The sequence below is a fragment of the Hemitrygon akajei genome, chromosome 17 (genome assembly GCF_048418815.1).
Source record: "Hemitrygon akajei chromosome 17, sHemAka1.3, whole genome shotgun sequence".
Classification (NCBI taxonomy): domain Eukaryota; kingdom Metazoa; phylum Chordata; class Chondrichthyes; order Myliobatiformes; family Dasyatidae; genus Hemitrygon; species Hemitrygon akajei.
Genome location: NC_133140.1, coordinates 47,121,126 through 47,145,899, shown reverse-complemented (window position 1 = coordinate 47,145,899; position 24,774 = coordinate 47,121,126). Strand labels below are relative to the sequence as shown.

The 24,774-nt window shown below is 40.4% G+C and overlaps 1 protein-coding gene across 2 annotated transcripts in view; it reads right to left on the bottom strand.

Annotated features, from left to right (window-relative positions):
- Positions 1-331: 331 nt before the first annotated feature.
- LOC140740668 (plasmanylethanolamine desaturase 1) overlaps positions 332-24,774 on the bottom strand; it is a 153,877-nt gene continuing 129,434 nt past the window's right edge. Inside the window, exons 5-7 of one of the 2 annotated variants that reach the window (XM_073070060.1) lie at positions 12,355-12,567; positions 8,948-9,067; positions 332-900 (exon numbers count right to left, since the gene is read on the bottom strand). In XM_073070060.1, coding sequence (XP_072926161.1) covers positions 779-900; positions 8,948-9,067; positions 12,355-12,567 — 455 coding nt within the window. In that variant the 3' untranslated portion in view covers positions 332-778. The remainder of the gene's footprint in view (positions 901-8,947; positions 9,068-12,354; positions 12,568-24,774) is intronic. The other variant, XM_073070061.1, reaches the window with a different exon arrangement.

Here is a 24,774-nt window from a genome sequence, read left to right as displayed (position 1 = left end):
GGCTTGCAATGAATATGGACAACTATATAGGATGCGTATGCCCTTTCCCTTGGGATCAAATAACTTATTCTTAGAAAGTATGTGTGACATATGATCCATCCCCATGGAAAATAATCATTGCCAGTCAGACTTATTAACGTATTGCCTGACTGGTCGCACGACTAAATGGCAAAGTTTTCAAATGATCTGTCAAAAACTGATAGGAAGATGCAACAGTGAGGCTGCTTCAGGCGTGTGAAGTTTCTCTGACTTGGTTCTATATTATGATGTGTTATCTCAACGCAGAGCACTAGAGCACAAAAACAAACTTACATTTTACACAACTCCAGTATAAAACTCAAATAATATTTTATATTAAATCCTGTACAGAATCATTCCATTTACGAGAATTATAATCAATTTTAAAGTGCTTAAGGCTGATAAGGGTACAGTCATTTTTGAGACTATTTTAAAATTCGCACTCTTTCTATTTGCTGTCCGCGTTGCTGGTGCTACTTCTAAACATATACTAGGTACAAAATAACGTATGAATAATCAACATCTTCTGCATAATAGTAGAATGGCGAACAAAGGATTATTGTTAAAATTATGTTTGGACCTACATAAGCAGCTTGCTAGAATGGCAAATAAAAAGTTGTTCAAGCATATATCACATCATGTAACAATGTAAGTTTCTAAGTGCTGGACGAGGGTAGGAGAATTAATTATATGTGTCTTCATTTCTTAAGCATGGCCGTGTCTCCTCAGTTTTCCACATCATTAGTCTGTTTATAGTCTTTTATTCCACCTTGTGAGCCCACTTCATATCATCAGTCCTTGGTTTGTGCCCAGTGATATGTGTTATGAGATACTCAAAGTTCCGCCAAAATCCAATCTTTTCGAGAGGGTAGTTCAGCCATCCTGAGTACAACAAAGAAGATTCACGTCAATTAGAGTGCACGCCACAAAACAAATCTCAAACATTTTAATCTCCCGTGCAACAAAATTTCAGCATCATTGTCAAAGGTAGTTCATTTCCAGAATATAAATTCCTTTATCAATCATCATACTATTAATGGGAAATTTTCTAATTTAGTTTTTCAAATCTTGATCCTATTTGCAACTTGCCTCATTAACATATGTGAGGAGAGTTTTCAAAGCATCAAAAGCACTGACTGAGAGCCTGTTAAAAAGAACTGCAATAGCTTTAAAGGTTAAATACTGCTATTCACTTGCAAGACAACAAATCTTCAGTGAAAGACTGAGGGGGGAAAAAAGAGCAGCCGCTAAGACAATGGTCTGCCTCCAGCCATTAAAAGGTTATTAAAGAAATCAAGGTAAAATAATCATTCTATGATTGCTCACAAGATCCAAGCAAGCAGGCAGAAATGTTACATGATTTGAGTGCACACCAAGCCAAAATGCAATGATCTATTAGATCAGTAAAGCAAAATAATGCATCATAACTTCAAGTTTATTAAGTTCTCCTGGAGAAGCGGAACTGAAATAGAAAAAATAAACAGGGAATGCAGCAGACGTGGGAAATCTTGAGCAACACACACAAAATGCTGGCGTATTCATGAAAGGTCCTGATGGAGTGTCTTGTCCTGAAACGTCAACTGTTTATTCCCCTCCATAGATGTTGCCTGACTTACTGAGTTCCTCCAGCATTTGTGTGTGAAAAAGAAAGAAGTTATATTAAGCATATTGAACTATGGTTGGACCACACCGATATCACAGAGAACAACTCTGGTCTGCAACTACAAGATTAATATAAAGATACTGGAAAGAGTACAAAAGGCTTACAAGAACATCAAGAATTAGTGATTATACCTTTCAGAAAAAATCGACAGGCTAGGATTCTTTGAACTACCTACAAAGATTAAACAAGACCTGAAAAGATCTTCAAAATGACGAGTGGTTTGATCTGGCAGGTACTGAGATGATATTTACACTTCTGGGTGAGACTAGAAAAAGAAGCTTTAAAGATAAAAGAGAGACTTTAAATATAAAATAGCCACTAGTAAATCCAAGATAAAGGTTTTTTTTTGCCAAGGGAGTGATGGAACTATGAAACTTTCCCCCACAAAGAGAATGGCAGCCTAGGTGAGCACACTGGAAGCAAATTAAAATAGACAATAAAGAGTGGGAAAAGGCTTATGTAGGGCACTACAGCCAATGTGTTATTTGTCGGAGCAAAGGGCCTTTTTACTGCTGTAAGATGCAGCAGTTACTCCTGAGGCAAGAGCTTAAGATTTATTGTATCCACTGACAGTTCAATCCGATTTGCAGAAATTGTCTTGAACAAATCCAGAGGAAAGTTTATCTACCATTGTGGATCGGCAATAAATTTACTGGGGGAGAATCTCATGCCATAGATTACCAACAGGTAAATGAACAGAGGGACAGTTCTTGGGCTGAGCACAAGTTTCTCATCCACATCATATCTAAATAGTAATGAATTTGATCTCCTTCCATCTGTTGGCATGGGGATTATTATTATGATTTCCAGCTAAACCATTAAACTCAGCCAGTGATTGGAAGTGTCCAACAACCTGCCCGCATAAGATCTGAAGTGATTGGGTTACACTGACAGCCACCTGCCTACTCTATTTGTCTCACAGCCTTGGAGGTAACATTGTGTGTTGACAGGGGAAGAGACAAAACAGAACCCTTGAGAACTGTAGCAGCCCTTTTGTGCCACTCGCTTACAGTGAGTGCAGTCTTGATCCCTCCTGCGGTTGAACCAGACAACAATCAGGGATGGCTGGTTTTGATCTACAGGAGCAAATTTCGCTCAAACGCTGTCAGGAAAAGACAGTTAGGAAAGTACAAGACTGTGGCTTGTGCATTCTGCCAGCAGTGCAGATCTTTGCTCAACTGACAAAAAATGTGCCTTGTGAGTCTATGCATTTCAAAGTCCTGCCACTGACCAAAGTCTACCAGCCTTGGATTACTTGGCAGATCAACAACTCACTGTCCTGACTTGATCTTCAGCTTCCTCTGAGCACAAGTGAGTATGACAAGGAAAGCGTGATGACTACAACTACCGTCCAGACTAAAGCCACCTTGTAAAGACTTTAGGAAACCGAGAAGACCCAGAAAAGCTACTTTACTGAAAAGTCTACCTCCTGAAAATGAACTTTTGTTTGGGTAAAGCATATTTAAAATCCAAATGCAAATTGATCCAGTCAACAGCCACTCAATTAATATGTACAATCAAACATTCCCTCCATTCTCAATAAGCAGAAAAATTCTTAATGTTTTAGCTCTCCCAAACAACAAGAATATGTTTGCAAAGGTCTGTATCAACCTTCAAAGAGGTATTTAAAGTTGTAAAGAAGCATCACTCTAACAGGACTATAGAATGGTTTAAATTTAATTAACAAATAATTATGAGTTTTGAGTCTTACAGCCTGGAAACAGCTCCTTCAGTCCATGTCAGACATCAAGCATACATTTACAATAACCTTGCATCTTATTCTCTCATGCTCCTATCAATTCTGCCCCCATCCACAGATTCTGCCACTCACCCAACACTAGGGGCAATTGGAAATTTACAGAGCCCAATTAACCTACCAACCTTCCCATCTTTGGCATAACACCATAAAATATAGGAGCAGAATTAGGTCATTTGGCCCATTGAGTCTGCTCCGCCATTTCATCATGGCTGATCCAATTTTCCTCACAGCCTCAGTCTGCTGCCCTCTCCTTGTATCCCTTCATGCCCTGACCAATCAACCTCTGTTTTAAATACACATAAAGATTTGGCCGCCACAGCTGCCTGTGGCAAAGAGTTCCACAGATTCACCACTCTATGGAAAAACAATTTCCTCATCTCTGTTCTAAAAGGACGTCCCTCTATTTTGAGGCTATGCCGTCTGCTTTTAGACTCTCCCACCTTTGAAAACATCCCTTCCACATCCACTCTATCAAAGCCATTCACCATTCGATAAGTTTCAATTACGTCACCGCTTATCCTTTTTAATTATAGTGAATGCAGGCTCAGAGCCATCAAACACTCTTCATGTACCAAGCCATTTAATCCTGGAAACGTTTTTGTGAATCTCTATTAAATCCTCTCTAGGTTCAGCACATCCTTTCCAAGATAAGGGGCCCAAAGCTGCTCTCAATACTCCAAGTGAGCCCTCACCAGTGCTTTATAAAGTCTCAACATAACATCTTTGCTTTTATATTCTAGTCCTCTTGAAATGAATGCTAACATCATATTTGCCTTCCTCACCACAGACTCAACTGGCAAATTAACCTTCAGGAAATCCTGCACAAGGGCTCCCAAGTCCCTTTGCACCTCTCCCTTGTATTATCTCTCCATTTAGTAAATCGTGGGAGGAAACTAGAATATTTGATGGAAATGCATGCAGAGAGAGCATGCAAACTCCAAACAGACAGCGCCAGGAGTCAGGATTGAACTTGGATTATTGGATCTGAGAGGCAGTGTCTCTCTCAATACACCACTGTGCTGCCCTCTACATTCATTCAGAACTTTCACCATGGTACTGTTTTTTCCTTTTCTGTGATCAAATGTATCCTCTTGAGAGCAGTACAACTGGTGGAGTATGGATTTCATTAAACAATGACAACAGAGTGATCACATGACTGGCCAAGTGAGGCATCAACACAAATTCACTCTCGTCAGATCCTTACGCAGGGAGTCAGTCTATTCAGCTGGCCGGCAAAATACCATATTCCACCCAACACTGCCTCGGCCCCAGCCTGCCCTGCTTAAAGATCTAGGCAGCCTTTTACATGGCACTAAAATTATCAAATATTCAAAATTATTCAGGCTATATTTTAAAGATAGTTAAATTAATTTAAAAATATTAAATTAATCTCAAATAATTCCTAATCCCCAATAAAACAAAGGCCCCACCCACCTCAAAAATTCTGTCTTTTCCCCTCTCCTGTGGGTAGAAAATACCGCCAGGCCGAAGGGCTGCTTTGTCTTCAGAGTCTTGAGTGGACCCTTTGTATGATCAAATGGACTCTCGAGTTCACAAACTGCCTCATTATAATCTTGCACTTATTGTTCTCCTGCACTTCACTGTTCAGTAGCCTTTGTAATCTATTCTGCGTTGTTAGCTTTACCTTGTTCTACCTCACTGCATTGCGTGATGGTCTCATCTGTCTGAACGGGGTGGATGACCCGCTTTTGACACCTGCCCGTGACAATGACAAACCAATCCCAATACCGAGACAATTCAACCCGGAGCAGAAGCCAAGCGCTGATCCTAGCTTGTGATAGTGAATCTCTGGAAGATAGAAGTTGCTCTGTGGACTCCACATGGAGAAAACAAACATTGTCACGTTTTCTAATTTCTTTGTGAGTTCAGTACTTCCACGTTTGATAGCGCATGCCTAGAGTTCCCTAACCTGCTTCACTTAAACTGGTAAAATTCTATTCGGAGCCACTGCAACATATCGATGAGGTTCGGGTCTTTAATGCCAAGAGTTAGACAAGGTACGATAAACAAATTGATTTACTGCAACCTTGTTAATTTGCTTATTTTGCTCCTAAAAATGCTCAGTCTGTTACAATCTATCCAAATCTTGAAAACAGCTGATTTAATCCCAGATTGAAGCTGATTTGAATCTGATGAACGACCTCAAAAGGACTGGACAGACCGACTAACCTTGTCAGCATATGGCTTTGAAATCCTACTGCAACTGTGAAAGAAATAAGACTCAACATGCACTAGTTCAATTCAAATGGCTGAATTTCATAGGAATGCAGTGTACATTGTTAAAATTTTTACCACATCCCCGATGCCCACCCCGAATACCGAACACTAAGAAGCATGAGAGCTTGAGCTTTATGCGACACCTACAGAAAGCCAAGAGGAGTATAGAAACAGCAGGAACAAAACTACAAAAGGAATTATGGAGGCAAAGGAAGTGCATTAAAAAAGCATTAGTAAATAAAATTAAGGAAAAATCAATGATATTTTATAAACATAAAGCATAACAACAAAGAAATAAAAAGTTATTACTAGGGACAAAAAGATAATTGGGGCGCCAATGTAGCATAGCGGTTAGTGCGGCACTATTACATCTCGGGCCGTCGGAGTTCAGAGTTCAATCCCAGCATCCTCTATAATGTTCCTCCAGGTGCTCTGGTTTCCTCCCACAGTCCAAAGATGTACTGGTGAGTAGGTTAATTGGTCATTGTAAATTGTCCTGTGATTACACTAGGATTCAGTCAGTGGGTTGCTGGTGAAATGACTCTAAAGGCTGGAAGGGCCTGTTCTGCACTGTATCGCTAAATAAAAATAAATAAATAATGTTTTACTGGAGCTTAACAAGAAGACAGGCTAAATGTACATCATCTAATGGTCTTCACAAAGGAGTTAAGAAAAAAAAATGTTATTGAGTATAATAACCAGGAAGTGTTTTAGCATTTTAAAATCTCCAAGCCTGATAAAATATTTCCCAAACTGCAACAAGGAACTATCTGGGCTTGTAGTATGGCACTAAAGGACTAAAAATACAAATATGTTCTTGACTTCTGAATAAGGTAGTAAAATGAGTCTTTGAGGATAAAACTTTTAGTGTAACAAAGAGTTTGGCAAAGTTGCTCAAGGCAAACTGACAAGACAAATGAAAGATCCAAGTGAAAGTGATTTGAGAGTTAGGGGGCAAAAGTTTAAGGGAAACACGAGGGGGTATTTCTTTACTCAGAGAGTGATAGCTGTGTGGAATGAGCTTCCTGTAGAGGTAGTAGAGGCCAGTTCAGTTGTGTCATTTAAGGTAAAATTGGATAGGTATATGGACAGGAAAGGAGTGGAGGGTTATGGGCTGAGTGCGGGTAGGTGGGACTAGGTGAGATTAAGAGTTCGGCACGGACTAGGAGGGCCGGAATGGCCTGTTTCCGTGTTGTGATTGTTATATGGTTATAAAGTGAGAAGTTGGTGAGTGTGTGTGTATAAAATGAGATTTTTCAAAGACTGGAATGTAGTAGGTCCTTTGCTTTCTGTGGTGTGTCCTAATGCTTTACACTAATATGTAGCAGCTGTAATTAAGAAGGTATGCTGATGTTACAGAAATGATCCACCTTGCTAATGAGGAAGAAAGTTGTAGACTATTAAAGGATTAATGGATGGAGCAGCTGGGCAGGAAAATGGAATTAAATTCAGAAGAGTCAGGTAATGCATTTGTAAAGGGCAAATATAAGGGACAAATGTCAGTATACTGAACCATGCTGAGGAACAATGAGCATCAACTGTTCTCTGACTGAATCAGGACAGCAGATATGGTGGTATATCAAAGTAAGGAGTCATTCCAAACCTGCACCAGTACAGGCACAGCCCACAGCTCTGCCGTCACATCATAGGATGTCTGTGACAACACTTAAGACAGCACGGGGGACCTGCAGCTGCCCTTTGAATATCACGTTTCCTGCCATTCAGGGTCCTAAACTCTCTTCCTGTACTTCCTGCTCACGATGAGGTCTTTTCTACCCTGGGAGACCAAATGCAAAGTAGGGATCCACAAGCTAGATCCTAACCTTCAAGTTTTCTGTCACTTTAAAATCTCTTCTCAGTCCCCAACCTACTACATTCTTCTGTTGAAGCTTAAAATGAAAGATTGCAGCCTTTCTACACTGACTACTACAATTTCAGACAATGAACACCGCCAGCATTTTCTGTATTTATTTCAGATTTTCTCATTTGTAATTTCAGATGAGATTTGATGTATTTGATCACGAACGATATAAATAGGGTAAATGCAAGCAGGCTTTCCCAATGAAGTTGCGTAAGACTAGAACTAGAGGTCATAGGTTAAGGGTAAAAGGTGAAACATTTAAGGAGAATCTGAGGGTTATCTTCTTCACTCAGAAGTTGGTGAGTGCTGCCGGCAGAAGTGATGGATGTGGGTTCAGTTTCAGGACTTAAGAGAAATTTGGATAAGTACGTGGAGGGGAGGGTTATGGAGGGCTGTGATCCAGGTGCAGATCAGGCAAAGTACCGTAGATGTCGGATTATAAGCCGCTACTTTTTTCCCACATTTTGAACAGCTTTGAACACTGTGGCCTTTACTACGGTGCGGCTAATGCATGGTTTTTTTCATGCCGCCAAAAACATTTTGCCTCGTAACAGTAGACCAATAAAATTGATGAGTAGTTCACAGAGGTCCAATGAAATTGTACGATAAATCAAGCGCACTTTCACAATTAAATTATTGTAAATCAGCCATTTGTACTCACCCTCATCAACATGGAAAACACTCGAAGAAAAGCATTGTGCTGCCTTTATGGCAGTTATTTAGTTTATAATATTTTCGCTTAGTAATTCATTTTCTAGTTAAAGTTAGAAGTGTTTTAACTATATTTGTTTTCTGTACTACATCGCGGGATGCTATGACGTCACACCCGGTTTCGCCGCGTCTTGTAGGAAAAATGCCGGTTTGCGATAAACAGGAAGGCGGGGGCGAGTGGCGGAGCCAAAACGCTGCTTTTAAGTTAAAGGCGATCAATAACTTTTCCTGGTAGGCTGCAGTATATATATTTTTTACCAGTCGTTAGGAGATATTGGAATGTTGTTCAGTAAAAAAGTATACGCAACGTATATTTAAAAGTAGCCGCGTTACAGGCACGGTTCGAAAAAAAAGCATTTGCAATATGTATTTGTTTATGTTACCATATGGATTTAATTAAAAGTTAAAAAATCCTCACGTGTAATATCTTTCTGTGTAAATATCTCATATTACAACGTGGGACACCTGCGGCCGAAAATCCGGTGCGGCCTGTACAAGTACAAAATTGATTTTCTTTCTAAAATTAGAGCCAGCGGCTTTTAATCAGGTGCGCTCTGTAGTCCGGAATCTACGGTAATACTTTGGCATGTCTGGATTGGTCAAAGGGCCTGTTACTGTGCAGTAGAGCTCTATGACTCGACGATGATTCGCCTGTTTCCATCCACACTTCGTCACCACCAGTCCTTTATTTCTTTACCTGTCTCGTCTACATGCTCCACCTCCTTGCAGTTTCCTTGCCTTCCAATCACAACGTTCCTTTCCCCCTTTTTGCTCATTCTTACATCTTCAAAATCTTTACTTCTAACTTTTCCTAATTCTGAAAGAAAAATCATTGGACTGGATCATTAAGGGACCTCTCACTTCCTTAACTGCTGGTCCTCTCCACTTCAGTCACCACTGCTCCAAGCTCAGATTGCAGGTTCAAGTGCGGGGAGGGGGTTAAATGGACCCTTGTACTTTTACATCACACTGCCATCTCTCTGGATTCACTCAGTCTGCAAGAGATGTCTTTGTGAATAGGATTGAGTGCGATCCCCCTGGGCCTGGTATAGAGGGGTCACAAATCTTCTGTAAGTCTGGGCACCACAGAGCTGGATGTCAGGGTTGAGCTTGGGTCAGAAATTACTCGGACGTGATTATGTTGAATCCTCCTAATTTAAATGAAGTGAGACATCTTCCTGCACTGAAAGAGCTCGAAAGAATTACAAGCTAACAACCACCTATCAATCAGATCTCAGCAGGTCATGATATCAGCACACAAGGGAATTGTGGCTACAAGAAACATAGAACAGGAGATGAGGTTTAGAATAGATCAGCCAAGATCATACAGAATGCTGGGGCAAGCCTGAGAGGTCAAATGACTTACCCCTTATGTTTGTACATCAGTGCATATATCAATTGTACATAAACTTCCAAAGATCTCAAACTCACAAATCATACGAAAAACACACTACTTTTTTTTAGACTATTTGGCTTCAATTGACATATCAAAGCAGATTTCCAAATATTAGAAAAGTACCAAAATCTGTAAAGATATGATATTCCTCAGTGGGATCATTAGATCAGATTCTCCCAGGTAATAAATTGTACATCATCAGAATTTAGTTCCCATTTTAAAAGAATCTAAATACACCACATCACTTTTCCAAACAATGCAGTGTCCACAGATGTTATCTGAGCTATAGAGTTCTTCCAGATGTTAGTTTTACGTGAAGTACAGGCACAGCCGCAAACTCATATTATGTCAATTTTAGTTTTCAGCAGAAAAGCAAAAAAAAATTAAATAATATCATCTCTAAAAGATGAATTAATCTCTTTGTCGTTAGAATTAGAATTTGTTGTTCAGGTTGTCAGTTTTTAGGAATCTTTCTCTTTGCCTTCTAAATTTGCTCACTGGGCTTCAGAAGTTCCATATTAGTTTCCAAGCCGGGGAGAGGACAAACAAATACCTGGCTATAACAGATCTTGGGCCTTTAAAATGGGTAGATTTATACAATTCTCCAAAAACATCTGAGGTACGCCAGAATGGCAAAGAAGCCTAAATCAATATTGAACTCTGAATATTACAGTGTACAAATGCAGCACAGTACAGTTCTTTCATACAGCCTGACAAATTCTATCAATTTGGAACATGAATTATACATTAAATTTACATGAAAAATAAACTAAAATATGGCAGAAATAAAGCCAGTGTGGTCAAGCAGAGTAAATATTGTAATCTGAGAGTAGTTTGTCTGGTCTTGAGAATATCAGGGTTGATGGGGTGGGAAAGCAAGTTTCAGAGAAATGGATATTACAAAGCATGAAGAATAACAGGACGACAGAACAGACACCACAACCGTATTCATGACAATAGTTTCATTGTGGTATACATCTAACAGGGCTGCTAGCAGAGAACACTGATGTTCTGGTGCCTGATTGTTAAGTATGACAGCAAAGAAATCTTGTTTATTGAAGGATGCAATCTGAAACATCTATCTATACATCTTGTCATGTACCCAACATGTTCACCTCATCACTGCATGAATAACTTCGAAAAACGCGGTTGCATTTCTCAATGAGAGAACACCCAAATGTTATCATTTAACTGCAATCAATTATTTAACAATTGAGAATGAATGTGCTAAAACAGGAAAGATGCAGCTTTACTGATCAAGGTAGCATTTCTGCTATGGTACTAGAATAATAAGTAACCTACTGGCACTTGCACTTTTGGTGTATTGTGGAATATTACGATCCAATTTCGAAGCAGGCTTTCATGATAACCCTAACACAAATGAAACTGAACAAAAGACATGAAAGCATGTCCGTTCTAACAAATGATTTTTTTTGAAACACTATAACTAAGAAACAGTTTTACAAGGCTACCTCAAGCCTCTGATTGATCCCTGTGCAGCCAATTTTTCTTGTTTTCTACTGGTTCTGTTTTATTCGAGTCTATTTGTTACTACTGACAGTAGGCTATTAATAATTCAACGTGGAGAGTGTTGCTTACTGAGAACTGAGAACATATCATTCCTGAGAGAGATGAGGGCTGTTAGGCCATATTCTCCCTTGAAACAGATGCTCTCCCATGTGGATTGTTCATAAATACACTCATCGTTGGTGTCCTACAAAACAACTCATCATTTTTTCCGATGGCTGTTAGTGAGCTTGGTTTCCTCAACAATTTGGAAGTTGGAGTTGGATGTTTCTGGATGTGAAATATGGGCCTGGTCTTCATTAAAGAACTATAATCACAAATAGAAAACATACAATTAAAGTTCCAAATGCCCTTGATCTGAGATGTTTAGCTATGACCATTGTCACATTCTTGTCCGCTTGCACCATGCTCCTGGAAGAACTTGCCCTTTGTAGCAGAATGGGATAACCCCTTTCCTTCACATAACTATTGCTTGAAACAAGTCCTCCAGATAACCCAAGAGTTGTAGTTAGTCCTTGTCTTCTCTGAAACAAAAGAACATTTAGTAACAGCTCCACTCAGCTTGGAAAATGAAAGATGGGCTCATACAGGCGGATGGAAAGTAATCAATTCTTGTCCAAACATTCTATAGCAGGTAGGAACCAGGCAGCATAATCACTCACTTTTCAGAAGTAAATAGTACTACTCCAGTTGTAAGCCTTTAGGCTAGCAAGAGTTGGTCAAGAATTTCAATAGCAAATGATAAATGTTTCACGAGCACCTAAATTCAGCCACCAATATTTCACCGTCAGACATGAAAACAAAACCCGAAAGAATATAGGCAGCTTTTGATGTCTCTTTAGAGTGGAATAAGGGCTGATTCCGCTTTTGCAACTACAGTAGCAGGAATAAAATACCATGAATGAATTTTCTAATCCGTCCTGCAGGTCTCATATCAATATCATTGCTTAACACAGTAAGCATTTACATTAGCAAAATTGTTTGACTTTTGGGTGAGATTAAATTTACAGATTAATGCTCCACTGCTAAAATATTCATAAGCAAATTACTAAACAATAAATGTATTGTAAACAAGACTTGCTGTTTCAATTTAATTGTGATGGTTCAAGAATAATGTTGACTGTACAGTCTTTCACCTCTATTCCTGGTATATTAAGTAACATTTTCAACCCTGTTCTTACCTGTGGTAATGCAGAAGTAAGTCTCATGAGGGGAAATGTGATGGATCCGATGATGCTTTCTAGGCAGGATGATATGGAGGTCCTGCAGGATGCTGACCCAGCAAGGCAAACCAAAGTACGAGTGAGACCATTTGTGAATTTGATTGGTCATTGTCACAAATACACTTAAACAGAATAAGTAACAGTCCCAGGGATAGGCTTCGTACACAACATCTGTAAAAGAAAACAAAACAAAAGCCTTTTGTATTCACTGAAATATTTACTAATGCAAGTTAATTTCCTTATAGCTAATAATTGTGAGGAAAGCAATTATTAATGTAATTCTGTGAACACTCATCAATTGGACATGCTTTCCAAATCGAACTGCAGTGATGATCCATGGATACTGGAGTGAGAAATGGGAATCACAAGCCAGTAAGTCATTATAGTAACAAAACTTAATGAATCCAAAGGACAATTTCTAACTTTTTTAGTACTTCCTGCTTAGGTTGTGTAATCAGATCAGAATTAAACTTTATACATTGCTCAGTCAGAGAATTAGGCAGCCTGTTATAATTAAACAAAAGATTGGAGTGGATATAGTTAAGATGGACTGTGCAAAAATTCCACAGTGGTGAATCAGGACTACGGATCTACGTTATAATGAGATATATTGCCACACTCCGCCTTGAAAGAGACAGTGAATTTAACAATTTATACAATTTACTCCTTGTTCTCAAAGTAAGGATTTCTGATCCCTCAAAAAATTAATAAGTTTTATATCAACCATTCATGAGCCTGGATTAAATATTCCATGAATTTTGTATTTAGTTTAGGAACAGAAAAAAAATTGTGATTTAAACACAAGTTTCAGTCCACTTTATTGTAATCTCAAAACACAAGGTTGTAGAACGCTGTGCTTTACCAGAAGTGATGAATTCCTTTCCTGGCAACAGCACTTCCCCTGTCGGATGGTCCGCACGAGGAGAAAAAAAAGAGGTTGCTGACCTGCACAGTGTTTTGGGATGAAAGCAAAAGGCCCACTTTATCAATGCTTTATATGGTTAACCTACTGAATACCTCACGTCCTCTGCAGCCTTCAACAGTCCCAAATGCTTTTTAGTCAGGCAACAGATGGAAAAAGAGACTCTGCAATCTTCGAACATTTGAAATCAAAATACTGAGCTTTTGAATCCCACAGAAATGTGCAACTCTGAGAATAAACCATAAAAACTCGTATGCATTGTGAATAGAATAAAATCAAAATCCTTCCCACAACTGTCACAACCACAGCAAATTCCTAATACAGGTTGAGTACCCCTTATCCGAATTGCTTGGGGCCAGAAGTGTGGCAGATTTTCTTTGGAGTTTGCAATATATAATGAGATAGCTTGGGATCACCATAATTTCTGACTCTGAATTTATGTGCTACTGGCAAGCAGTCTTTGTCTTACACTTGTTCATCACACATGTACCGACCGATGCAGCTGTTCAGAGTGTCAGATTTTCATCAGTGATGATCTCAGCAAACCCATCAATGAATTTCTCCACTCCTTCGCGATTAGCAGACACTCTATCACCACATTGTCCATTTGTTCATCATGTGCTGTGTCATATGACATATGTGATCACGGTCTTTCCATGACCATGATTGCTCCTGGCAAATTCTTCTACAGAAGTGGCTTGTCACTGCCTTCTTCAGGGCAGCGTCGTTACAAGATGGGTGACCCCAGTCATTATCAAGACTCTTCAAAGATTGTCTGCCTGGCATCGGTACTCGCATAACCAGGACTTGTCATATACACCAGCTGTTCATATGACCATCCAAAACCTGCTCCCATGGCTTCACATGACCCTGATCAGGGGTAGGGGGATGCTATACCTTGCCCGAAGCTGACCTGCAGGCTAGCGGAGGAAAGGAGCACCTGATACCTCCTATACCTTCACCCCACCAACCATTGTCAACATAAATCTTTAAAAGTTTAATGCTGTGCCTTTTCTTAAATTTCTGCAACCAGCCTACTGAATATTCACTATCACCTTCAATTTTCAGCTTGTCATGATAGATCTTTGCTTGTTTCATGACCAGCACACCATTAAGCAGCATGTGTTCACTTCTTCACTGACAAATCCACTCTTTCAACACATGATCTAAATCTTCATTTCCCACTTTTTGCCATGTTTTTCCATTTTACATCAACTTCTATTCATTACACGTGAAGTCACTTCTCAGAACTGTCTGTGATGTGCAAAGACCTGCGTATCGCCTGGGAACTTTCCCAGTATCTTGAGGAATTTTCCATTTGTGATGTCATGTCAGGGCTCAAAAACAATTTTGGATTTCAGAGTTTCTCTGATTTTGGAATTTTGGGTAAGGGGTACGCGACCTGTACATGTAAATGTACAAGGAGAATAAAACTGATCCTTGATGCTACTTGATGGCGTGAATTGGATACATTGTGGTGTTTGCCCCTTAATAAAACATTTAAATATACAGTAGTTGCCATAAAGAGCAGTGGTTAAAACAGTGATGTCGCAGTCTTTGAAATTCTTCAGTCTTCAAGGGCAGGGGAATCTTCACTGAGATTTTGACACTGCTTCAAATGTCAAACTATTTCATATCAATAGGGTGAGTTAACAAGTGCCTGGTTCTTATTCAATAGGATTGGATAAATCAAAACTTTTTGCCACCTGAGCAGGTAATAATAACTTAAGAGCATTATGTGACAGGTAATTGTGAAAGGATGAAAGCAAGCACGAGATAAACCTATTATTATCACTGTGGACAAAGATACTGTTACACCAGAAAACTGTAATTACCACAAGATTATACTGACTTATTATTTGCTGATATGTTTTTTCCATTTCCCAATTTTTGTTTTAGAATAACAATATTTTAAAATAAAGAAACCATTCCATTAATTCGATCTGATAGGAATTAGACATGCATTATAATAGCTGTGAAGGACGATCAATAAAATCACTCCAATCCATTAAATAAGTTTGAATGAGTCTCCATGCAATGACTAGAGAGTTACTGCAGAATGGGAAGCTCAGAGTAGTCCAAGAACACAGAAAATCACAAACACGGCAGAAGCAACTTTCTGAAATTTATCAGACTCAAGTTATGAAATAGGAAGCTAATTTGTATATTTTGCAATAATCCCCAAATACTCTCAATTTTCAGAAATTTCCTAACTCAGTTGTCATACATTAACTACTCTTGGAACAAAAGGTATAGTGAATAGGTTACTATAAACTTAATAGCTGTAATCACATTATAAATTTATAAACTTCATGTTTATATTGACAAGAACCAATTCTGTAAAATGGGCCTTCAAAAGCAGACGGCAAATCAAATTACTTTGCTTAATGCTATACGCTCTTCATATTAAGTGCTTCCTAGTCAATAATCTTGGGAATCATCATTTTGTGTTGATAAATGACTGGTGAAAGCACTACATTAAGTAAAGTCCTTTAACAAAATGAATAATTAATAGAAAAGTTCTTAAACTTTGAAATTTACGGTTGTTTTCAGAACATGACATATTATCATATCACCACTAGATGGTGGTATAAAAGAGTAAGTTGCTCTTTGCAACTTGGCTTGAGTAAACTCACTGAAATATATTATATACAAGTATCTAGTTAAAGAGGTGATACTTAATTAAATACGAAAGAATTCCAAACAACATAAACTGAAGCTTGCAACTTCTTTCCTGCTAAACCAAAAACTAAATGTTGTAAGTTTTCAACAAGTCAGTTAGCATTTGCAAAGTGAAATCTTATTTCAAGTCTATAAACCTTCACCACAAACTGTCTTAGTAAATGTATCTATCAAATTTGACAAAATATTACATACAGCACATCAAAAAGGACCTTTACAATTTAACAATTAAAAAAAAACTTGACAGAAAGACTGTTTAAACTAATAATACTTTCAGCACACCAGTAAATATTACGCCCAGAGGTTGGGGCAAGTCATTGTAGACATCCATTTAAAGACTTTACCCTGTAGTCAAGGTGGCTTGAACACTTATTGGTTAGAGGGTGACTTAAAGCAGCTACTGAACACTTCTAAGAGTAAGCAAGTTACTCTTCCCTACGTTAGTCCATGCAAGAGACAAACAACATCCTTGTAATTTTATTTTTTGCACTCTTTCACTGTGCTTGGTGAGTGGCCACTCTAAGTTACTGGAGTCCTTCTGGTGAGGGAACTCCCAGAGGGCTGTGGTGTAGACAGTTCCAGGACTTGCATGGGGAAACATGGCCTCAGCATCAACCCTGACAAGCCTCCTCAGAATTTTATACATTTCCAATAAGATTATCTCTCATTCCCCAAAACACCAGCCTGTACACCCAAATTGTGTAATCACTCCTCATAAAATAAACCCTTCATCACCCGAGCTTCAAGATTTCTGTCCCTTTAGCTCTGGATTCCAGTCCAGTCTCCTTACTTAATGGTAGTTCCTTACACCATTCCAACAAAGCATAATATAAGCTGGAATGAGCTGGGACTTCACCAGATTCTAGAATTAAAAACCTTTAATTAATCAACATATTCAGATTACAGCTCCAGACCTTCAGTATTCATTTCACATTCCTCTGGTCGATTCAAATAGAATTCCTGCAGATTGATGTCTTCCTCCTACCTTCTTTCACTTTGCGCTGACACGCCATCACTTGTCATTTGCTCTCTGTCTTTCAATCCCAGGCTGTCCCCTTTGTTCTTCTGTCCCAGCTTTCTCCGAATCTTACAATTCGGTTTATTCCTATTTCATCCCAGATCTGACAAAACATCAGCATTCGAAATGTTCACCCTCCGAATAAGCTGTCTAACTGGCTGTGTTCTCAGCATTTCCTGATTTTTATGTCAGCCTTCTGGTACCACAGTGCTGCGTTTTAACACCAAGGTTGAAAGGTTAAATCTGAGCACGTGGTTGGGACGGAGATGGAGCAGTTGGCTTGGGCACCCGTGTTGATGGCTGGAAGGATTTTGGTCGTCACAAAGTTCACCTTGAGCAAACCGTGTCTCACTGAGGAATGAATGTCCGAAGAGCAGTTTGATAGTACAGCAGTAACAGAGGGCCTGTAAGAAATGGAGGGGTACGCCGTGGCCTCAGTGCGTGTGTGGAACTGGACATCCGTGGTTGCTTTCACCACGCAAGTCAATGAGAAATCAAGTATTACTCCTGCGGGGCTCTGAAGTAACAGTGTGGGGACACGAGCAATTATAAGACATTCTTGGCTATAACTGGATTTGTAAGTATGAAAGCAGGAGAGGCCAGTCTATTAAGCTAGACAATAGAAGAAAGGACTGCACACAGACTGTGTACTCACAGTAGTGAAGGTTGCAGAGAAGGCCGCCTACATATAACCAGCTAAAAGCCACTGTATAGCAAGATCTCTCCACAATTAGGAGGCCTGCAGCATGCCAGCTATACCAATCTCACAAGTAAGTATATTATTGCTTCAGAGCAGAATGCATTGTGGCAGGCAAAGCCCTGTCTAAGAGCCTAGATCATCCCTGCAGTAGACAATTCAAACTGGGTACGTCAGCATATTTTATCTCTTCCCCATGGCAAAAATCAGTCTTGTAATACATCTTCTCTAGCAGCTCACCTAAGGAAAATGAAGATTCAACCTCCAAGGCAAACAAGTTTGAGTGACAGACATCCCTTGGAATCAGAACATAGATTGGTGTGGTTTGCAGCTGAGCACCAAACCACTGGAGCCATCCTCCTCCTTCTGAATTACTGCATTTTCTAATGAGCACCAAAGGATGCCTGATCCTAGTCAGGCAAGACTGTAGCAGCTTTTTCTTTATCTCTTCATTCCTTTACTGCCTGCCAGCTTGTGCCTCATCTCATGCTATGTCCCACTGACAGTTCATGTCACATCTGACTGTGTTACCTCAATCTCACTCCACCAATCAATACCAAGTTTGTCAAAGATGATCAGCTATTTTATCAGCGTGGTTGATTATTCCTGACACACATCCACATCAGATAGCGTACCCACATGAGTTTTTTGCACATCCTTGTCAATAGTTTAGATTTACATCTTTCTCAGAGATTACCTCTGACTCTTTGTTTGTTCTTTTCGGTAGATAATCATGCATTCAAGGGTTAATCTCATGCTGCCTGATTTTGATCTTTTTAGATATTTTTGAATATTACATGATTCCACTTCTCCAAGACGGTTGTGTTAATTACATTCTTGACCTTTCTCGCAATACCTTTTACTGTCAGCATTTGGTCATCAACTGCGTTCGTGCGAGACTGCAGCTGACTGCAAATTAAATACCTCCCACAACTCATTACCAAGAAAAATCACAAAACCTAAAACAAAAATTGATTTTACATGCATAGTTCCGTACTATACCAAAGCACACCATTTTCTATTCACACAGAAAAAGAATCAATTTGCAAATGTTCTGCGCATAATTGAAAGGAGAATCTGTTCACAATATAACTATCCTGTTTACATACAATCAGGAAACAAAGGAAAATGCAATAAAAATTGAGTGTATGTTTTCATAAGTTCACTTGTGGTCAAGTCTTAAATAATTTGATTAAGATGCCTATAAATGGAGCTGAGTTTTGATTTAATGTTTTTTATTCAATATTTGGACATCAGGAGTTTGGTCTGTAGATTATTGCAGATTCTTAACTGCTCTTGACAAGGTCAAAGAGTCATAAAGTCCTAGAGTACTACAGCACAGAAACATGTCCTTTGCCAAATTTAGTCCATGCTAACCTGGTCTTCTGCCTAGTCCCATCTACCCGCACCCAAGACCATAGCCCTCCATATCCCTGTCATCGCTGTACCTATCCAAACTTCTCTTGTGTTACAACTGAACCCACGTCTACCACGTTTGCCAGCAGTTCATCCACAATCGCACCACTCCCTGAAGTTCTCTCTCAGGATAGTTCATCTTTCACTAGAAACCCATGACCTTTAGCCCTAGTCTCACCCAACCTTCGGTGAAAAAGACTACATGCTTTCAGCCTACCTATACACCTTATAATTTTATAATAACCTATAAGATTTTTCCTCATTCTCCTGTGCTCCAGAGAATTAAGTCCAAACCTATTCAGCCTTTCCCTGTAACTTAGAACCTCAAGTCCCAGCAACATCCTTATAAATGTTCTTTGCACTCTTTCATAGTGACTGGTGAGTGGCCACTCTAAACCACTGAGAGGTCCTGCTGGTGACCAGAGGGCTGTGTTGCAGAGCAGGGGTCACCAACCTTTTTTGCACCACGGACCAGTTTAATATTGACAATATTATTGCGAACCGGCCCACGGGGGGGGGGGGGGGGGGGGGGGTGGTGGTGGTGGTGTGGTTGGTGGTGTTAATCACGATCGGAATATAGGTGATAAGTCAACTATAAGTCACTTATAAGTGGCTAATACACTCAATTTCTTTTCTAAAAGGGTTTATCTAGTGAATTTAATATTAAACACACAGCGCATATTTTCCTTGTATGAACATATCAAATCATTACAACACACCAATGAGAGGACAAGGTAAGGGCCGGAAGTCCCCGTACCGGGGCTGTAGCGGTCGCAGTCCAGAGAGAGCGGCCAACAAAAGTTTGGCTCGAGAGATGACTTTCAGTAGATCGCAGCGAGGTAGCTGCTCTGCTACTTACGAAACCCTGAGCCCGAATTAGGTCGTCTGCGAATATTTTAGCACCGTGTTCCCCACGAACATTCGGTGTGCTAAACAGGTTCAGAGGCCCATCTTTCCCTGGTCCAGGCCAGTAGCAATGACACTTCTCGCCGGCTGCGTGAGGCAGCCGCTTACCCGAGACCAACCAGTGATCCCTGGCGTGAGGGTATCACTGCGTTTAAGCGACCGATGACCTCGCGTGCATTCGGTTCAACAGTGGGCATGACAGGGAATGAGGAAGGGTGCAGCTGACTCATATTGTTTCATATCGCCAAATCATATCGTTTCCTCGCGGCCTGGTAAGCACATGCTTTGCGGCCCGGTGGTTGGGGACCACTGTTGTAGAGAGTTCTAGGATTTAGGAAAGGATGCAGAAAAGATTCACAAGGACATTACCTGGACTGGAGGACCTGAGATATAATCTGTCAGCTTGCATTCCCCTTCCCCTGCCCACCTTATTTTGGCTTCCATCCCCTTCCTTGCCAGTTCTGACAAAAAGTCACAGCCCAAAACATTGACTATTTATTCCCCTTAGATGCTGCCTGACTTGCTGAGTTCCTCCAGTATTTTGTGTATGTTGCTGAATAAGCTGGGACTTTTTATTTCCTAGAGTATAGAAGGCTGAAGAACGCCTTATAGGGATAAATGAAAGGCATAGGTAAGGTGAATGGTCTCAGTCTTTTTCTTTTCCAGGGTAGGCGAGTCTAAAACTACAGGGCGTGGCTTTAAAGTGAAAGGGAAAAGATTTAAAAGGGACCCGACGGTCAATTTTTTTCACCAATAGGGTGGTGAACATACCGGAACAAGCTTCCAAGGGAAGCTATAGAGGCAGGTAGGAAAGATTGAGAGGGTTATGGGTTAAATGCAGGAAATAAGACTGCTCAGGTGGACAATTTAGTCAGCACTGACAGGATAAGTCCTGGTGAAGAGTCTCGGCCTGAAATGTGACTCTTTATTGCTTTCCATACCTGCTGAGTTTCTCCAGTTTTCTGTATGTGTTAGGTTGGCCAAAGGACCTGTTTCTATTCTGTATAATTCTATGACTCTGCTTAGGCATGGCAATGCTGAAGTGCAATCAATGTTTTACCAAGTCAGGATAGCACTGACCTGCAGGGAGGGGACAGGTTGTGGTTTCCCACGCGCCACCAGTTCTGAGAAATGCTGTTACGGATCAGATAGGTAATTCAGTACATTTTGTAGATGGTACACAATTCACAAGCCTTTCATCCTTTTAGTCCGCTGTCAATCCCTAACTGGTCCCATTCACTCACTGACCAGCTAACTCTGTTTACAGTTTCTATCCTGGTCCGTACCCAACGTCTCAGCCGCTGTATAAGCTCCTAAATTGCAGACAGTGGAGAAACGTTCAGCATCGGTCGCTGAGGATACACAGCTTCTGGCTCACTGTTGTATTTACGTGGCTGGTCTTGTTGAATCGCTGGGCAGTGTCATCCTCCAGGGCGGTGATGCTTTGGCCAAGCTAAATAAGATCGTCAGTGATTTAATCACAGGAGCAGCAGCTCAGCTGAGCAGCTCTTCTTAGGTGCCAGCTTCTAATATAATAATCAAAACAAATCATAAACTGCAACTTCTTTATAAAGTTAACAGATTGTTGCACAATAAAAATATGTAGACCACAAATCAGTGCAGAAGTTATGAACAGATGCCTGAATGTGTGTGCACAGGAAAGATAATCAAACAGACATAGTGGGTGTTTAGCGTTGCCTGTGAGAAGCCAGTGTATGTCTTTAATCACTGCAGATCATAGACACCTGGTTATCTTTGTAGAACTCTGGAACTTATAAAAGCATTCAGGGTGGTAGCAATAACTTATTGATTGTTTTGTTAGGGTGCGATTTTAAAACAGTATTTTTAGCGCGTGTTGATGGAAATGGAAGAATGAACCACCAGAGAGGGGATGATCTCTTTGGGATGCTGAAAATGGAGGAGTGCATTGATGTCTCAGGCACTGATATGATGTTGGAAATGTAGTAAACTCTAGTGGATAATAAGATTGGTGGACGTAAGGTTAAGGACAAAGATAATCCTTTCCTATATCATGTAATATTTTAGTACCTACCTGATGAATCAATGTTTCTTCCTTCATGATTAGCGTGCCACTCATGAAGATAATAATAATTAGATATTTCCTCACATGAGCTACCAGAAGGCACAGATGATCATAAACAGGTGACTTGTTCCCTCATTCATTGCAGAATGAGGATCATGAACATTGTGCTTATTTGCCAATGAATGCACTAAACTCCTTCTCAAACCAGTTTATTTTTGCCCACTTCTGTCTACTATAACATATATACTTTTTTCTCACTACTGGGGTCCCCTTCTAATAATGGAAGAAGCAACTCCCCGAATGATTCCTCAGGTAAAGGTACTAAATGGCAAAGCTAATAGACCAACTCGAGCTAAGCTCCAGTTTGTTGATTTGCTAACGTCAGTCAGTGGTTCAACAATGCCCCGTTGAAGCAGTGGAGAAGAGGGAATGTAATAGGAGAGGACAGAAGGCCATGGAAGAAAGAAAAGGGGGAGGAGCACCAGAGGGAGATGATGGGCAGGCAAGGAGATAAGATGAGAGAAGGAAATGGGAAACTGGAATGGTGAAGGGAGTGGGGGGGGCATTACCGGAAGTTCAAGAAATCAATGTCCATGCCATCGGGTTGGAGGCTACCCAGATGGAATTCAAGGTGTTGCTCCTCCAACCTGAGTGTGGCTTGAGGGTTTCTTCCTCCCCTCCCCACCTCCTAGCCCTGAATGGTCATCTTTTCTCCAGTCCTGATGAAAGGTCTTGGCCTGAAACATCAACTGTACTCTTTTCCATACTTGGTTCATAAGTCTATATGAATGAAATATAATAATAATTAAAAGAGCATGATATCTTACGAAGTTATTTGTTTTGATTTAGATTTACAGCATGGAATAGACCCTTCTGGTCCTTTGAGCTGAGCCACCAGCAACCCAGCAATTTGATCCCGGCCTAATCATGGGACAACAGACAATGACCAATGAGACCACGAACCGGTTTGTCTTTGCACTGTGGGCAGAAACCGGAGCACCCAGGGAAAACCTGGGCGCAAGGACATACAGACTCCTTCCAGAGGGCGCCAGGATTGAACTCCAATGTCCTGAGCGGTTGGTTACAGCACTGCACTGACTACAACGCTAACATTATACTTTCACTTCTTGACTGTCCTATAAACACTCAGTTCACAGGATAAAGTTCCTGACAATGCGCATCCTTCGTAAACACACTTATCAGCTTGACTGTCAGACACCATTACAAGTATCTAACTGGTGTTCTTGCAGCAACCTACACATCGCTCAAACCTGCTGTTCAAATCAGCAATGCATGTAGAATATTAAGTATTGTGGGACTCAGATTCTGAATGAAAAAAGTAAGACAACATAATGACACTTCCTAACACCTATACTTGAAGGCTGAACTGTTAAATCCTTGTCTCTATATCTTTGATCTTCCCTGGTGTTCCTTGATGTTACATAGAATAGCTGGCTTTATTTACATAACATGATTTTTTTCCTGTTCCTCTCTACCACAAATTGAATTAACTAAGCTGTTTACTTTTGCAGTCCAGATTATAGATTGATTAGCAAATTGTGTGGTATGAATTCTAAATCCATAGTTCACAATGAAATTATTGAGTTAGCAGTTAACTGCTTTTAGCTTAATAAAATTCTAAAGTTCAGAAAAGTTGTTGGAGGAAATCTTCCAAGAAAGAAAAACTTGGGCTTTTGGGGTTGTACGGAGCAGGGGCAGAGTCACTGATGTGGAGATAGCTACCCTACAGTTTAGGGTCATTGATATTGGCTGTAGCAATACTGATTGGGAGGCAATGAGAGGAAGGGACAGTGGTGGAGGAAGGTGCTAAGTGTTGGAGAGGTTAGCAGTGGCTGGATACATATACTACAGGTGATCTATGTCGGGGAGATATCAGCAACACACACCCAATGCTGGAGGAACTCAGCAGGCCAGGGAGCATCTACGGAAAAGAGTACAGTTGATGTTTCAGGCCGAGACCCTTCAGCACGAGTGAAGAATATAGGAGATCCTCATCACGACAGTGGAGGAGGCCACGGATGGACGTATCGGAATGGGAAGGGGAAGTGGAATTAAAATGGATGGCCATTGGGAGATCCCACTTTTTTTGGCAGGTGCTCGGAAAAGCAGTCTCCCAATCCACATCAGGTCTCACTGATATAGAGGAGGCCACACCAGGAGCACTGGACACAGGATATGACCCCAACTGACTCAGAGGGGAAGTGCATGGTAGTGATGGAGGTGGTGTAGGGGTAGATGTAGCTTGCAAGGATAAGTGACAGGAGGGAGATCAGTGGAAAGGGACAAATGGACAAGGGAGTCGCGTAGGGAGCGGCCCCTACAGAAAATGGGAAAGATGGGTTTGGTGGTGGGATTTCCAGCATCTGCAGATTTTCTCTTGGAAGAGATATCAGCAGCTAATTGGGAAGCAGCAATGCTCAGGTCCTCAAAATAATTGTGTCTAATGTCATTACTTCGAGTCTGCTGAGCAGGGACGTGCAGAAAACCTTTTCATTAAACCGCACTCTTATGCAGCTGTTAGTCTCCATTTAACCAGGCTTCTGTCACTGCCAAACCTCCGGGTTAGAGCCGAAAGCTAATGTACAACTGTTCCCTGAAACCAGCACTGTTAAAATGTTTTTCAAAGCAAACCCTCACATTCAACTGTTGGGCAGTAAACCGAGCAAATTAAT